The 15,236-nt window shown below is 54.7% G+C and overlaps 2 protein-coding genes across 2 annotated transcripts; one reads left to right on the forward strand and one right to left on the reverse strand.

The window, feature by feature from the left end:
• Positions 1-554: 554 nt before the first annotated feature.
• LOC124987998 (gametogenetin-binding protein 1-like) lies at positions 555-7,112 on the reverse strand. The gene is made up of 6 exons (XM_047557130.1): positions 6,619-7,112; positions 5,379-5,503; positions 4,863-4,964; positions 4,543-4,707; positions 2,012-2,151; positions 555-608 (listed from the first exon to the last, which is right to left on the reverse strand). The coding sequence occupies exons 1-6, from the start codon at positions 7,110-7,112 to the stop codon at positions 555-557; spliced, it is 1,080 nt and encodes a 359-aa protein (XP_047413086.1).
• A 1,043-nt stretch (positions 7,113-8,155) lies between these two features.
• Bak1 (BCL2 antagonist/killer 1) lies at positions 8,156-15,127 on the forward strand. Its single transcript, XM_047558361.1, has 6 exons — positions 8,156-8,387; positions 10,329-10,423; positions 11,346-11,481; positions 11,798-11,941; positions 13,530-13,710; positions 13,806-15,127. Exons 2-6 carry the CDS (start codon positions 10,360-10,362, stop codon positions 13,908-13,910), a joined length of 630 nt encoding a protein of 209 aa, XP_047414317.1. The 5' UTR covers positions 8,156-8,387; positions 10,329-10,359; the 3' UTR covers positions 13,911-15,127.
• The last annotated feature ends 109 nt before the right edge of the window (positions 15,128-15,236 follow it).

Consider the following 15,236-nt stretch of genomic DNA (forward strand, 5'->3'; position numbering starts at 1 on the left):
GGCAGGAACTTCCTGTTGGAGAATTCCCGGATCCTCCCTGTGAGGCCACAGCATGACTGGGAACTTAGCAAGGGAGTTCAGGGACGTTCCTCCTAACAGGCCAGAGCTTGTGGGCAACAGGAGTCCAGGGCACTCTGGGCTGTGGGGTCCTTCCCCACCCCAGGTCAGGCCCACCTGCCCTCTGGCCCTCCAGCACTCTGCAGCCAGTGCTGCACTAGCATCTCTGGGCACAGACTGGGGACTAGGGTGAGACCCCAACAGACTGGTGGAGGATGAGGCGGCAAGGTCCAAAGACAGAAAGTCATGGAGGCCAAAGTCAAACCAGCTTTTTTTGTTTGTTTGTTTTTTTAACCAGGTTTTTTATTAATAACATCATAGGCCCGAGTCTGAGGGATAGGGACAGTATATTGGGTCACACCCTACGGATGCGTGGACACTTCATTCCAAAGCTCCCCAGGCTCTAGGGGCTTCTTGGATGTGTCCTGGGAAGAGCGGTGTACTCCTACATGTGGGCCCGAGGGTGTGGGGAGGACAGACTCTGGCCAGCACTGGCCTCACTCTGGAGGAGGCCAGTTTCCCATCTCATCCACCTCCTCAAGGAGCAAGTGCTGAGGAGCAGAAAAGGATAAAAGGAAATGTCTCAGCTCCATGGGCTCCTTCCCTTCCCACCCCACACGCCAAGAAGCTTCCCTGCCTCAGGAAAGAAGCACCCTGGAGCCACCTGTTCCAGAATCCCAACACTGGCTCAGTGCCTCCTTCCCATAAAATGGAGGCACCCATCTTCCTTCAACTTGAGGGGTTTCCGGCAAACCCCAGGATCCAGGCATCCTCCCTCACCTCCATCCTGGACACCACACCAAGGGGGCTCTGTACCCTTCCCTCCCCCCGGGTCCCCAGCATTCCCCAAAGACTAGGAGGTGGCTTCTTTCCCACTCAGCTTGGTGTCCCTGAGAGCAGAGGAGAAAGTGGGGGTGGTAGTGAAGAGGGGACCCTGAAACACCCACAGAAGGCAGACATTCTGGATGCAGCTCTGGTCCCAAAGCAAGGACTGGATGGGACACCAGGGCATCTTAGGGCCCCTCAGTGATGCTCTGCTGCTCAGGCTACCTGGGACTGAGCCCTGGGACAGGGAAGGCTAGCTCAAGGGACAGTTCAGAAGAAGAAGGAAGGAAGAATGGGGGTCCCAAGATTAGAACTCTCTAGCATGAAAAGGTAAAAGTGAGTAGCCTGCCCCCAAAAGGGAACTTGTGGGAGGGGCCTCCCATGACCTGGGCATTCAGGGAGGCTTAGGACAAATGGGGGGTACACCCAGTGCCCAGTGGGTATATATTTCTGGTAACCACCAACCCAGAAGTGAGGCAGGCATAATGCCACTGTCCCCAACATGGCAGGGCCTTTAACTGTAGAACCTTGCAGGCTTAGATTCAACATCACAGAGCAAGTCAATGCCAGAGTAGAGGCTTTGCCTAAAGACTCTGGCCTCCAAACCCCGGGCTCATTCCTTCTGGAAACTGCATGGACTGGCAGGGGGGAAATTAACTCAAAAACGTTGACACGTTTTTCAACAAAAGATCCATCAAGGCACTCAGAGAAGCTGAGACAGGCCTAAGCGTTCTTGGTGGATGTCAAGGATGGTGAGCAGCGGCTGGTCCTTGGTCTGGCCCTGTGGAGTCATTCCCCAGAGCCTCTGGGAGTTTGCGGGAGTGGAAGAGAGAATAGGAGGATAGCAATATGGTGCTATTATATGATCTCAGCCTGTCTAGACCAAATCCCCTCATTGTTCGTGACTGTGGTTCAAGTGAGAAATGCCTGAGGAAGTGTGAGTGCGTGTGTGAGCACGCATGCATATGCATGTGAGCACAGGGAACTCAGAAGTGCTATAACCAAGAAGGGGTCTTCCCCAGCTCTACCCAGGCAAGGGGGCTGAGGCCCGAGGAGGTGGGAAGCCTCAGCCCCACTTTCACCAGTACCTTGGGCAGGGGGCTTGGTGGTCTGGGGCAGCTAGGCATACCTGGCCATCCACCATGCCGGCCTCCTCCAGGGTCATCTCTGGCTGGGTCAGCAGCTCCCGGCCCTCGAGGCTGCCCATCTTCCAGAGGCGAGCCTCTCGCTGTACTGCCAGAAGTTTCTTCAACTCAGACTCCACAAAACCTGAGGGCCAGAGAGATGGGCATGTGTGATATTGTGAAATATATATCTGGTCTTCATTCTGTTTCCTGGCATTCTGTTTCCTAAAAATCCTTGGCATCTTCAAAGTGGTAAGTGTCTTTGAGTATGCAGATGGATGACTGATAGCTGGCAGCCCTTCTGCAGCTTGGGGATGCCAGCTGGTCACCTGAGAGACCAAGGCAATGTCAGAGAGTTGGGACTTTGACCTCTGCATCCCCAGCCTCCAGGGAGCAGAGAGGGGGTGGGGTGAGGGTTAAATTGATCACCAGTGGTCAAAGATGTAATCCATCATCCCTAGGAAAAAGCAAAAGGATGGACCTCGGAGAACTCCAAGTGGAGTGAGGCCTCCCTCGGGGTGAACTGAACTTGTGGGTGGCTGAAGTGCTGGATAGCTGCAGTGCAGGGGTGGGTGGCCAGGAGAGGGCATGAAGTCCCCATTCCCCGCCCTCGGCTTCATCTATACCCTTCATAATAAACTGGTAAAGGAGGAGGGGGTCACAGGAACCCCGACTGGTAGCTGGTTGGTCAGAAGCACTGGTAAAACAACCTGGCACTTGAGATTGGCATTTAAGGTAGGGGACATGCCAGGTTCAATGGCCTATACCTATAATTCCAGCAACCCATGAGGCTAAGGCAGGAGAATCAGATGTTCCAGGCCAGCCTTGGCAATTTAGCCAGTAGCTGAAAAAAAAAAAAAAAAAAAAATACGAAGAGCTGGGGGTATAGTTCAGTAGCAGAGTGCCCCTGAGTTCAATCCCCTGTATCGCAAATGAAGTGAGGGACAGTCTTATGGCACTAAGTCCTCAATCTGTGGGTTCTGATGCTCTCTCTAAGGAGACAGTGTCAGAGCCAAATTAGATTAGAGGACCTTGGGTGGCATCCACTGCAGAACCTGGGGAGCTGGCTGATGGCTTTGCGTGTGGGAATGTACTGCCACACATCTGTGTCACAAGTATTTCGTGTTATGACAGTATAGGAGAAACTGAGTTTGTCATTCTTATATTCCCAGAGCATGAGAACGCAGGAGCAGAGTGGAAGAGCTGCTGAGGACACAAGGAACCAGAGGGGGCGACTGCTCTTCCAGCCTCTCTCCAGCTCTGCCAGCCCAGATCGCCCCCAGCAAAGGGCTTTCTTCAATTACCTGGAGCCAGCCAGGCTCTCCTGCTCCAGGACAGGCTTTTTGTGGGCTCCCTCCTGCAGAGCAGAGATGTGAGGCTGCTCCTGGGAAGAGCCTGTGGAGCAGATGTCGCCACCCACCTACTCAAGAGCTTGGGTCTAGCCAGGGTGGCATGCATCTGTAATCCTAGCGGCTCAGGAGGCTGAGGTAGGAGGATCTCAAGTTCAAAGCCAGCCTCAGCAACTTATCGAGGCCCTAAGCAATTTAGGGAGACCCTGTCTCTAAATAAAATATTAAAAAGGGCTGGGGATGTGGCTCAATGTTTCAATGCCCCTGGTACCACACACACAAAAAAAGGCTTAGATCTGTTAGTTCAAGTCCTACTCTGCTCATTACTGCTGTGTGACCTTGGACACATTATCTAATGTCTCTGTGCTTCTCCACTGTAAGTGGAGATGACAATAGAGTTGTAATGTACCATTTTATGAAAAGTGCTTATATGAGGGTCTGGTCACCCAGAGATGGCTATATAAGTGTCAACAATGATTTTTGGTTTTGAGGGGTGGGGTAGTTACTGGAGATTGACCCAGGGGTCTCACACATGCTAAGTACTCCTTCTACCACTGAGCTATACCCCTGGCCCAACAATTTTTTGGTTCATTTGTTTTGCTTTTGTGGTCCTGGGTATTGAACCCAGGGCCTCATGCATGCTAGGTAGCCCTCTGCCATTGAGCTAAATCTCTATCCCTAGGCCTTTGTTTGAATTTTGAGACAAGGACTCCATAAGGTGTCCAGGCTGGCCTAGAACTTGTGATCAATCCTCCTGCCAGTCAATCCTCCTTTCTCAGGCTTCCAAGCAGCTGGGATTACAGGCCAGCAATGATTTCTGTCTTATAGTCTTACCAATTCTGAACCAACTGCCCTTCATGTTTGTGGCTGTACTAGGAGAGAGGACTCTCTAAGGCTCTGTCACATCAGTGCATGAACCAGGGACTCCTCCCAAAGAGATAGAGCCTCTGGGCTGGAGAAAGGGTGGTGCTTGAGTGGCCCCACCCCAGCCCTGCAGCCTCAGAAACCCTGAGGGCCGAGAACCCTTGCTGGCCGTGGAGACCTCCAGTCTCCCAATCGGTCCCCATCCCAGTTGGTCATTTTAGGTCCTCTGGTGCCACCTGGTGTCAATGCTTATATTGACTTGCAAGTGAGGCTTCCTGGGCCGGGGAACAGTTTGGGCGGGGAGGTGGGGTGGAGAGACTTACCCACTGTATCCGTGGACCTAAAAGTCTTATGCAGTGGTGACTGGAAGCTGACAATGCTTGGGACACAAAGCTTGAATGAACTGTCCTCTTCCTCCATTTCCTCTTCCTCCCTTTTCTCCTCATGGGGCAACCCTTCCTTGAGAGGAATCTGAGGATGTGCCAAGTCTCTGAGCAGGTGAAGAAGGCCAGGACCCCACGCCTGCAGACCCACCCTCCCTCCATAAAACAGAAAGCAGGAGAGAACAGTCCCCAAAGGCCAAGAAAGGAGACTGCTCCCCAAGGGACCAAGCCACGTAGCCTAGGCTCTGCCTGGACCCCACCCCCACAGACCTTGGCAATGGTCGATTTCTGGAGCTGCTTGTACAAACCGAGGAGGCGGTTCCAGGGGGTTCCTGCCTTGGATGAGGCCAGCCTGAGATCTCCTGTGAAAGGGTAGTGGTCACTGATGAGCTGGCAGCTTAGAGGAGGGAGGTGTCTCAAGGGCAGGGATGTGGGGTCAGCTGGGCTGGGGTGGGTTTACCCGCTGCTCTTTACCAAACCCCTGCTGTGTGCCAGGCCCAGTGTTAGGCACCTGACAAAGCACACTCAGTTAATCCTTGCAACTACCCTTGGAGAGGGGCACTGATTTACTCTCATTCTACAGACGAGGAAACTGAGGTAAAGAGGTTAGCAACTTGCCACCTCACATGGCTTCATGGAAGTGGCTTTGAACCCAGGATCTGACTCCAGCGTTCCTCAGAACGTGTCCTGTGTGCTGCCAGACCCTGCGCCCTCAGAAGGCCAAGAGGAGGGCTCATTTCTGGCAGCCCCCTCTGCCTAAGGTCACCATTACTCACCATCAAGTAGGCACGCCTCCTCCTCCTCCTCCTCCCTGGTGAAGGCCTCAGGGCTGACTTCCAGCAGCCCGGTGTTCTTGGGCAGGCATTCTTGCTCCACCTCCAGGGCCTGAGCAAAGTGGCTCCTAATCCCAAAGCACAGTCAGCTGGGGGAGGCAGATGGGCCCAGAGAAGTGGCAGCCACCTTGCCACCCAGGCTGCCTGGCCCACTCCATTCACCTTCTCCCAGGGGCCTAGGCCCTGGAAGGGGCTATCCTCCCTTGGGAGAAAGTCGGTGTCGAGGAAGGGAGGCAGTTGAGAGAGGTGATCCCCCTTCCTCACAGGGGATGGCTACCAGGCCTAGTGGGGGGGTGGGGAACCAGATGGGGGCAGCAGCCAGCGGGGAGGAGGGCCTGGCCAAGGAGCTGGTGGCAAAGGGAGCTGAACCCACCCTGGTACACTCCCTCCAGTCCCTAGCCCATCCCCCTCTCTGATTTTTTTAGCAGTGCTGGGGTCCAAACCCAGGCTTCAAGCGTGCCAGGTGCCCCATCTACAACCCTGCACTTGAGGAGGACCCCTATCAGCCTTCTCCCTCCAAACCCTCATCTCTAGCCTCCCCCACTTTTTTTTGGTACCGGATTTGAACCCTTTTAACACTGAGCACATCCTCAGCTTCTTTTGTTATTTTGAGACAGGGTCTCACTAAATTGCTTAGGGCCTCAGTAAATTGGTGAGACTAGTCTCAAACTTGTCATCCTCCCTCCTCAGCCTCCCAAGTGGTTAGGATTCCAGACTTGTGCCACCAGCCCAGTTTAGACTCCCCGACTCTTGAGGCCCCCATCCCTTGGTCCTACCCCATCTCTGCCTTCACACCTTGGTGCTCTTCCAGCCCTTTACCCATCTACTGACTCTGATCAGAACCTCCCCAACTTGGGTTCCCCCATCTCAGGCCTATATACTTCTCCCATTTTTTTTTTTTTTTTTTTTCCCGTACTGGGGATCGAACCCAGAGCACTTCGCCACTGACCTACATCCCCAGTCCCTTTTTAAATTTTTTCTTTTGAGGTAAGTTCTCCCTAAGTTGCTGAGGCTGGCCTCAGACTTCCAATTCTCCTGCCCCAGCCTCCTGAGTCGATGGGACTATAGGCCTGAGCTACCATACCAGGCATTACATTTAGGCCTCTTCCCAGTACCTCTACCTTAGGCCCTTGCCCCACCTAGATCCCCAACACAGCCACCCTCCTTGACCCCAACACCTCACCTGTTTAAAACCTCTGAATTCCCAGAGGCCTCCCCTGCTGACTCCGCTTCCTTGTTGCGGTTCTCGTCCTTCTCTGACAGATTGCCGGGCACCTCCAGGCTTCCTCTGGGCAGGAATGACTTCACTTCTACACCCTGGGCCGTAAGCCTCAGGATCCCTTTGGGGTTAGTGGTCTGGGTGCCCATGTCCCCCATGCCCAGCCCAAAGGCCTCATGCCGTAACAAGTGCGAGGAGCCCCTGGGGACGGCCACTGAGAGGGTACAGGGCAGCGAGGCAAGTGGCCCTGGCTCCCTCCACCCGGAGCCCCCCTGGAGGCCTGTCTTCAGGGAGGTGGTGTCCTGCTCTTGTAGCAGGCACAACTGGCCCCTGGCCAGGGCCTTGTCCGAGCTCTTTGGGCTGCCCTTGCTCCCCACCAAGCTTCGGAAAAAGCGGAACACCGAGGAGCGGCCCAAAATTCGTGACCGTGATCTAGGGGTTCGAGTTGGGGCCTCCATCCTGGGAGGGACCCTGACTCAGAGGTCGCAGCAGCCCAGGACCAACTGCTTAAGAACAGGAGTTTTCAAATTAAAACCTCCAGTTGGAAACTTCCAGGAGTTCTAGAAGGCAAAGGTGAGGTGGGGGTGGGGGGCTTGGCATGGGGCGGGGAGCACAGTGCGGGGAGCTGTAGCTGGAGACAGAGAAGGCGGGTGGGTGAAGCAGAAGACAGGGCACCGACTCTGGGGCTCTGGGGATGCTGGGGGGTAAGCCAGGGGCGGCCATGGGGCCAAAGTCTAGGTCAAGACTTGGAGGAGAAAGTGTTTTGAGAGCCCAGGAGGCCTGGCAGGGGGTGGACAGGAAGACTGGGAGGGAAGGGACCCTAGGGAGGAAGTGGGGACTGTTGGGGACTCTGCACACACTTCTGTCCTTCTGGAGTTTTATTCTGTGCTTGGGAACATTCCCAAAGCCACGGGGCATCTGTCCTCCCTCTTCCCCCGACTGGCTTGCCCAGGTCCAGGTGGTAGCAAAGACTCCAGGGTCTTCATCTCTGCTTCCCTGCTTGTCACCTTCAAGTTTTGGGATCCAAAGTACCTGGTGTACAGATGTGATTACACAGTGAATCTCAGTTTAGTATTATTATTCACCACCCATGAATCTAATTATGAGCCCAGCTCAGTGACCTTGGGAGAGTTCCTCAAACCAGTGGAGCCTCACTTTGTCCATTTGTAAAATGGGTCTAGTCAACAGCCCCTACTTCCAAAGGTGTGGAGAGCATACAAGGAAAGAAGGATTGCTAAACTGCATAGCTAACGGCAGTGCTTAAGAAACTTTGTCATCATGGTTTCTTATTAGTGTTGACTGAGGGACGAGGGGAAAGATAAGGAGAACTGGAATAAGGGGTGGGAAAAGCAGTGAGTCCGGGGAAGCCTTTCTGTCTGGCTGGGATGTGGGCGGGGGCGGGGGGAGGTGAGGACCAGCTGCTCCCTAGCCCGCCCAGACCATCCCTCTAGGCTATAGGCCTGTGCATCCGCATCCGGTGGCCACCAAGCTACTTCCTCTAGAGGGAGCTGATTGCAGCCGGGTGCTGCCGGCACCTCTATGATCGGTGGAGCCGCGCGGGTCCCTGGGGCCGCACCGGGACAAGCAAGAGCTGCATCCTGACACCAAGAATGCACTGACGCCGGTTCCTGGAAGCTGGGCCCGAAACCCTGCCCTGGGAGCGACCACCAGCCCCTTGGGATCTTGGGCCTTGGCCCTGCTGAGCATTTGGATCTGGACCGGAGTCTGAACAGGTAAGCTGGCAATTCCCTCCATCTTCCCTAATCCTGCCAGTTCCAACCCCAGGGTGGGGCAGTGAGCCCACCGAAAACTGGGTGGAGAGGGGAAGCCTCAAGGTTTTGCCGGGCAGATTCACCATGCCCACTGGGGGCCTGGACACCACAGGCTACCTCTAGATTCCCCACCAAACAGCTTCCCCTCTTGCCCCGGCCCTGGATGGCTCTGAATGCCAGAGAACCGGATACTTTAGCAATCTGGGGGGTTGGGAGTGGAGGTCAGAGCCAAGGTCAAGGGTGGGGAATAGAATTTTCACAGAGCTTCCTGCTGCCTCAGGATCCTAGTCTGAGTCTAGGGCCAGGCCAGGCATATCTTCCCGGGGAACATCCATCCTGGGCCCAGCAAGCCAAGGAGGTGGGGTTGGAAGGGAAGTAGGCCACTTGGATGGTGGGGTAGGCGGAGGCCCTGGTCAGCACAGGCCACTGACTTTGGGGGCTGTTCTGAGACTCTGCCTGCTCTCCAGCAGTGAGTCCCTGGGGAGGATGGTGTTAGAGGGAGTTGGTGATTTAGTCAGCATCCCCTGGCAGTGCTGTCCTGAGGGGACCAGATTTTGGAGACCAGAGAAGAGGAAAGGGTGTCTTTCTCAGGAAGGAGCCGCCGGCTGAAGTGTGCAGGCAAAGACTTGTATGAGGCCTGGCTCCCAGGGGACAGGAGGGTCTGCCTTTGCCTCATTCTTGTCCCTAAGAGGGTAGAGGTAGGAAAAATTGAGTGCACAGGTGGGCCAGCTCTCCTCTTCCCCTTCTCAGAGAGCTCTTGGGTAACTTTCAAAAATGGTCCCAGGCCTGAGCGGAAGGAGGGTGAGTGAGGGTATCCAGATCCAGGGCTGGGTGGAGGGTCTGCTATGCTTGGAACAGGGTGGGGCTGTGTCCTCTTCAAGGACAGGAGGAGGGGCGCTTCCTGCCAGGGCGATGGAGGACACTTGGAAAGAAATGGGGCTCTGGAAGGGGTACAAACTGAAAGTGAAACAGTTGAAATCAGGAAATGCTCCCTGTGCCGGGCTCCAGGCCATGCCAGGACTGGGCAGAGAGGAAAACGGGCTGGGAACAGCAGCGCAGGTGTGCGGCGGGGCTGCGCGGTGTGAGGCAGGGTAGGGGCCGTGTCACCCTGACTTCTGAGGTCCCCATCAGCTCACTGCAGGGCAGGAGTGGAGAGGGCACAAACAGGAGGGAAATGGAGAGAGCTGCCCTGGAAAAAGGGACACCATTTGTGATCCACAGACGGGAAGGTAAATGAGCGTGGTGTGTACTCGCAGAGCTTCAGATAACCACCCTGCCCTGCCCCGACCAGCTCCATGGCCTCAGGCACCCCCCTCGCGCCTTACTTTCCCCACCTGTACACTGAGGGTGGTGAGGCCTTATCTCACTAGGGTATGTGAGTTTTCAACCCTCACATGGTAGGAGTACACCCTAGACTCTCAGGAAGCGTTTGTGGCTAAAAGGCCTGAGTTGGAAAACAGGTGTGTTCCTGCCAGCCAAGGGGAAGTGGGCCTTTGAGGAGGGCCTTCATGGGTCACTGGCTGGGAGGTGTCGACCTGCAGCGGTGTGTGCTGGGGAGGGTGCTGGTGGCCCGAGGAGTAGCTGAAAGAAATCTCAGCCTCTGAAACTAGTGTCACTCACTCAGGAGTGATGTGAAACGGGACACAAGAGCCACCAGGGCATGGCTGTGACCACACCCTCCCAGAGGTCCTGAGGGCCAATGCAGACACCTTGGTCTTTTCCCTAACTGCCTCACCTCTCCGACCCCATCTCCTTTGAAGGATGGCCAGTGAAGGGCTCAATGAGCTCTCTTTCCTCTTGGAAGAAGCCACTGGGACCCAAGATAGTGGCAACATCTCTGGGGTCCCTAGTCAGAGGCCCCTGCCCATAACCATCTCTTCTTTTTCTCACCCATTCCCACAGGTTGACACTGTCCTCTACTGAAACCTGAAAAATGGCATCTGGGCAAGGTCCAGGTCCTCCCAGTGAAGAGTGTAGAGAGCCAACCTCCGATTCTGGTAAAGGTCTTCTTGACCACGAATTCCCATAACCACAATAGGGCCAAGAGGACTTAGGGCTGAGGTCCTACCTCCACTTAGCCCCTCAGATAAAGGAGAAAAGTATCTCCCAGCCCAAGGATGATGGCCCACTGGGCTCAGAAGTGGGAGCTGGAGTTGAGGCCAAGCTGAAGTGGGAGGAGTCCAAGCTGGGAGGGTCCAGAGGTTGGGAGAGGCCCAGAGCCAGCGTGCAAGTGGGCACAGTGCCATCCCTGGGCGGAAGGGCAGGGCTGAAGGTGAGGGAGGACAGGAAGATGGGGCCTGGATGTCGTATCCCTGTAGTAGGAGAAATAAGGAAGTGAACTGGCTTATCAGTGAGTCAGGTTCACTGAACAGGGAACGCAATTGTTGTGACTTGGGGAGGAAGTAAGATGGCCGCCTGTGTTCCCTCTTCCAAGTGGACAGCCAGGGAGGCCGAGCTCGCAGCCACTAGAGGCTGTTTTCCCGGACTTGGGGTTCAGGTCTTGTATGTCGCTATCTCCCTTTGTGACTTTTCTTGGTCCAAGACTACCATTTGGGGTTCTATTTCTCTGACTTCCTAAGCCCTAGGGCCTGGGTACCTCATGCACACTGAAATAGTCTTGGGAGCCCACATGCCTGGAATTACAGGCTGACTCCACTGCTTGTTCCAGTTGTGTGACCTGTGGTCCCCTCTGCTGTGGTTTCTGTAAACTGGAACTCACCCGCTTCCTGGCTTTCTGTGAGGACTGAATGAAAATCCCAGCAGAGGACCCCAGAGTGACACTAGGTCACAGGGGCAGGAGTAGGAACATTTCTGTCCACACATGAGGATAGCTGTGGCTTTGAGGAAGAGAGCACCCCCACAAAGGATGAGCTGCTGGGGTTCAGTCTTCCCTTGCTGACTCCCAGCTTTGACTCTCAGAGCAGCAGGTAGCCCGGGACACGGAGGAGGTTTTCCGCAGTTATGTTTTTCATCGCCATCGGCAGGAGCAGGAGGCCGAAGGGGCGGCTGCCCCTGTTGACCCAGAGATGATTGCCTTGCCCCTAGAACCTACCAGGTGAGCTCAAGCCCCCACGGGGACATCTTTAGCGGAACAGAGGCTCATGTGTGGGTCTGGGAGCCAGGGAGGTCTGGGGAGTTCTCTCCTCCCATTACCACTCCTTTCTCATTTTAGTTCCCACTCCCATATGAGATCATGCCCCGCTTCGACCCATGCCTGCCCCTTGTCCCTGAGTCCAGCCTTCATGTTGGCTAATACTATCAGGGATCTCCAAGGAGAGGTACACAAAGCTGGGGCCCCTTGGGTGGAACCCCTCTGCTGCAAGCCCAAGCACCAGAGCCAATTGCCCACCCACTGCCTCCTGCTCCTGCAGTACCATGGGGCAGGTGGGTCGGCAGCTCGCCATCATCGGTGACGACATCAACCGGCGCTATGACTCCGAGTTTCAGAGCATGCTGCAACAACTGCAGCCTACAGCCGCAAATGCCTATGAACTCTTCACCAAGATCGCCTCCAGGTACCCAGTGGTCACTCTGTTCTGCCGTCCTATCACCACTGTTCTGCACCCCGCATATGCGATGGGCTCTCCAGCATGGGTGGGCACACTCTTCCTTGTCAGTGTCGGGACATGTGTGCTGTCCCTGGTGTCTGTTCGCTCACTGTGGTCTTGGGCCCTGTCTTTCTCTCTCTCTCTCACTCTGGGTTTCAGACTCATCCTGTGTGCACAAGCTCACAGATCCTATGAGCTCTGACACCAGGGACTTGACCAGTTAGATCAGGACACTAGAGGAGCCCTGAGTGGGGATGGTAAGATGGGCCATCTAGGGATGGCCCAGAAATGCTAAGGGTACTAAACTCCGCAAGGACCTGGAAATGGCTCCCAGCAATCTGGCACCTAGGAGGCAATCTCACATAGTGACCAAAGACATCAAACACAACTTGGGGTGTAGCTCAGTGGAAAAGTGCTTGCTTAGTATGTGTGAGGCTCTGGGTTCAATTCCTAGAACCTCAGGAAAAAAAAGAAAAAAACTGATCTTGATTTAACTCTTTTTTTTTTTTTTTTTTTTTTTGGTACCCAGAGGAGCTTTACCACTGAGCCACATCCCAGCCCTTTTTTATTTTTTGTTTTTTTGGGGGATGCCAGGGATTGAACTCAGGCACTCAACTGAGCCACATCCCCAACCTATTTTACATTTTATTTAGAGACAGGGTCTTGCTGAGTTGCTTAGCACTTAGCTTTTGCAGAGGTTGGCTTTGAACTCACACTCCTCCTGCCTCGGCCTCCTGAGCTGCTGGGATTACCGGCCTGCGCCACCACGCCAAGCTTTATTTTTTTATTTTGAGGCAGGGTCTTGCTAAATTGCTGAAGGCCTTACTAAACTGCCAAGGCTAGCCTTGAACTTGTGATTCTCCTGCCTTGGCCTCCTGAATTGATGGGCTCACAGGCATGTGCCACCACGCCCAGCCTCAAATCTTAGCTTTATCTTTGATTGTAGTTGTGAAACTTCTAGACCTCAGTCTCCTGGTCTGTGAAATAGGAATGATACTCTTCGAACAGTGTCATCACTTGCAAAGTGTCATTTCACATGAGTTAGGGAGTCAGTGTCAGGGAAAATCGAAGGTGATGAAGGTGGGGGTAGATTTAGAATTAGTGCTCAGAGCTGAAATGTCCAGCCCATGTCTTTAGAGGCCACCATGCTCCCGTGCTACTGTAATTCTGGGACCTGTCCTAATCTCTCTTCTGTCATTTTCTCTCTGCTGTCCCTCGGGCTGCCAGGCCAGCAGCAACACCCACAGGTAATCTCCCTGCTGCTTCTGTCCACTCATTTACCCTCTGCCCCTTCTGTGCCCCTTATGCCCATAGCCTTGGGGAGCTACACCCCAGTAGTAGCTCATATGCCCTCTGAGCTTTCTCCTTTCACAGAGACCCAGGCCTTTCCCAAATCAAGACCAGGCTAAGGCAGCCTCTGCAGCTCTGATTCATAGCTAAGCCATTTAGCTTCCCAGCTGGGAGAGGGGTGGAGTGTGAGGAGGCAAGAGAGGGAGGGCAGGTGGAAGGGGCTCCTGGGAGCTCTCCACTGACCTATGGGACGCTCTGCTCACAGCCTGTTTGAGAGTGGCATCAACTGGGGCCGTGTGGTGGCTCTCCTGGGCTTTGGCTATCGCCTGGCCTTACACGTCTACCAGCGAGGCCTGACAGGCTTCTTGGGCCAAGTGACCCGCTTTGTGGCCGACTTCATGTTGCACCGCTGCATCGCCCGGTGGATCGCGCAGAGAGGAGGCTGGGTGAGTGCCTGGGATGGCACAGTCCTTCGTGCTGTTGGGGTTGCCCTGGGGCCAGGGTACCAGCCTCTTTTTGACTACCTCATCTCTTCTGGCAGGTGGCAGCCCTGGACTTGGGCAACGGTCCAATCCGGAATGTGCTGGTGGTTCTGGCTGTGGTTCTGTTGGGTCAGTTTGTGGTACGAAGATTCTTCAAGTCATGACTCCTGGGGAACCCTATTGGGGTCCCAGTGGAGACTCCTGCTTGAATTTCAGCCAAAACTCCCTCCCCTCTCCCCTGCAGGGGTCCCCACAAGAGTACAGAAGCTTTAGCAAATGGGCATTCCAGCAGAGGGCCCTGCCCAGGGGTCATTCAGGTTGTACAGGTGCCCCAATGTTGCATGGTGCTAATGGGCCACCTCTCTGTACCCCATCCTGTCAGAGAGGGGCTGTAGCCTCTTCCCTCAGCTCTCTGGGACCCCCTGAGTCCTGTTTTGAAGGCGTTGGGGAGATTGATACCTTAGGGAGGCAAGAGGCTGGGAACCACTTCTTCCCAGGAAGTTTTAATGGTTTTAGCTTTTTATAATACCCTTGGGAGGACCCATCCCCTTTCCCACCACTCTGTCAAGGTCAGGTTATCTAGGGTTTGGTGGTCAGTGGGTCAAACCTGTGTTTCCCAGAACTCAGCTATTCTGGAAGATCAGAGCCTAAGAGGTGGGACTTGAGCACAGTCCTGGCCCTCCCTAAACATGACTCCCAGGAACAAGACTGGTTGGGCTGAGAGGGTTAAGATCCTGTTCCACCCCCCCACCCCATGTTGGCCTTGTTGGACTCTCAGGGATTCTGGGCCTGGGGTGTGAGGTAGAGGTGGGGTTGGAGGTGGCAGTGTAGACTAGAATGTTCTGAACATATCCATCAGGACCCTCCAAGCCTGCCACCCACCCACCCCCAGGTCCTCTCAGTTTTTCCCCTTCCCCTCACCTGATAACTACTTGCTTCCAACCCAGTCACTACAGATATAGATACTCCCCAGGGTCCTCGGTTGAGCAGGTATGCTGAGACCCCTCCTACCCAAAGTGCAGGGCCTAGGACTTGGTTTGTTACAAGGAAAAGGAGTAGGGAGTGTCTGAGTGGGAGAGGTCTATACCACCAGGAGCCATCCAGGACCTGGAATCTCTTGGCCTGGGCACAGTGTAATCTGAATGGGAGAACTGTGAATACTTGAACTCCACCCTTACCCCACCCTCCATGCTCCTCACCTGCCTAGGCCCCTCCTGGAGGCAGTACCTTCTCTATCTTGCACAGCCTAGGGACTTGGGAGTAAGTGGAGGGAAGTTGTTGATTAAGCCAAATGCAGGGAGGGGATACAGATAGAGAATGCTGGCCACCTGACACCCCTGTCCTCTGACTGTGTTTGGAAATAAACTGTGCAATCCTCCCACCCCACCTGGTATTTCTGTATCCTCTGCTATCTCAGTCCATCAGACTCGACTGTAGGAAGCTGAGCATGCTGGCAGGTAACTATCTTATTACTGAATAAGGTCTCTCTA

The sequence above is a fragment of the Sciurus carolinensis genome, chromosome 7 (genome assembly GCF_902686445.1).
Source record: "Sciurus carolinensis chromosome 7, mSciCar1.2, whole genome shotgun sequence".
Taxonomy (NCBI): Eukaryota; Metazoa; Chordata; class Mammalia; order Rodentia; family Sciuridae; genus Sciurus; species Sciurus carolinensis.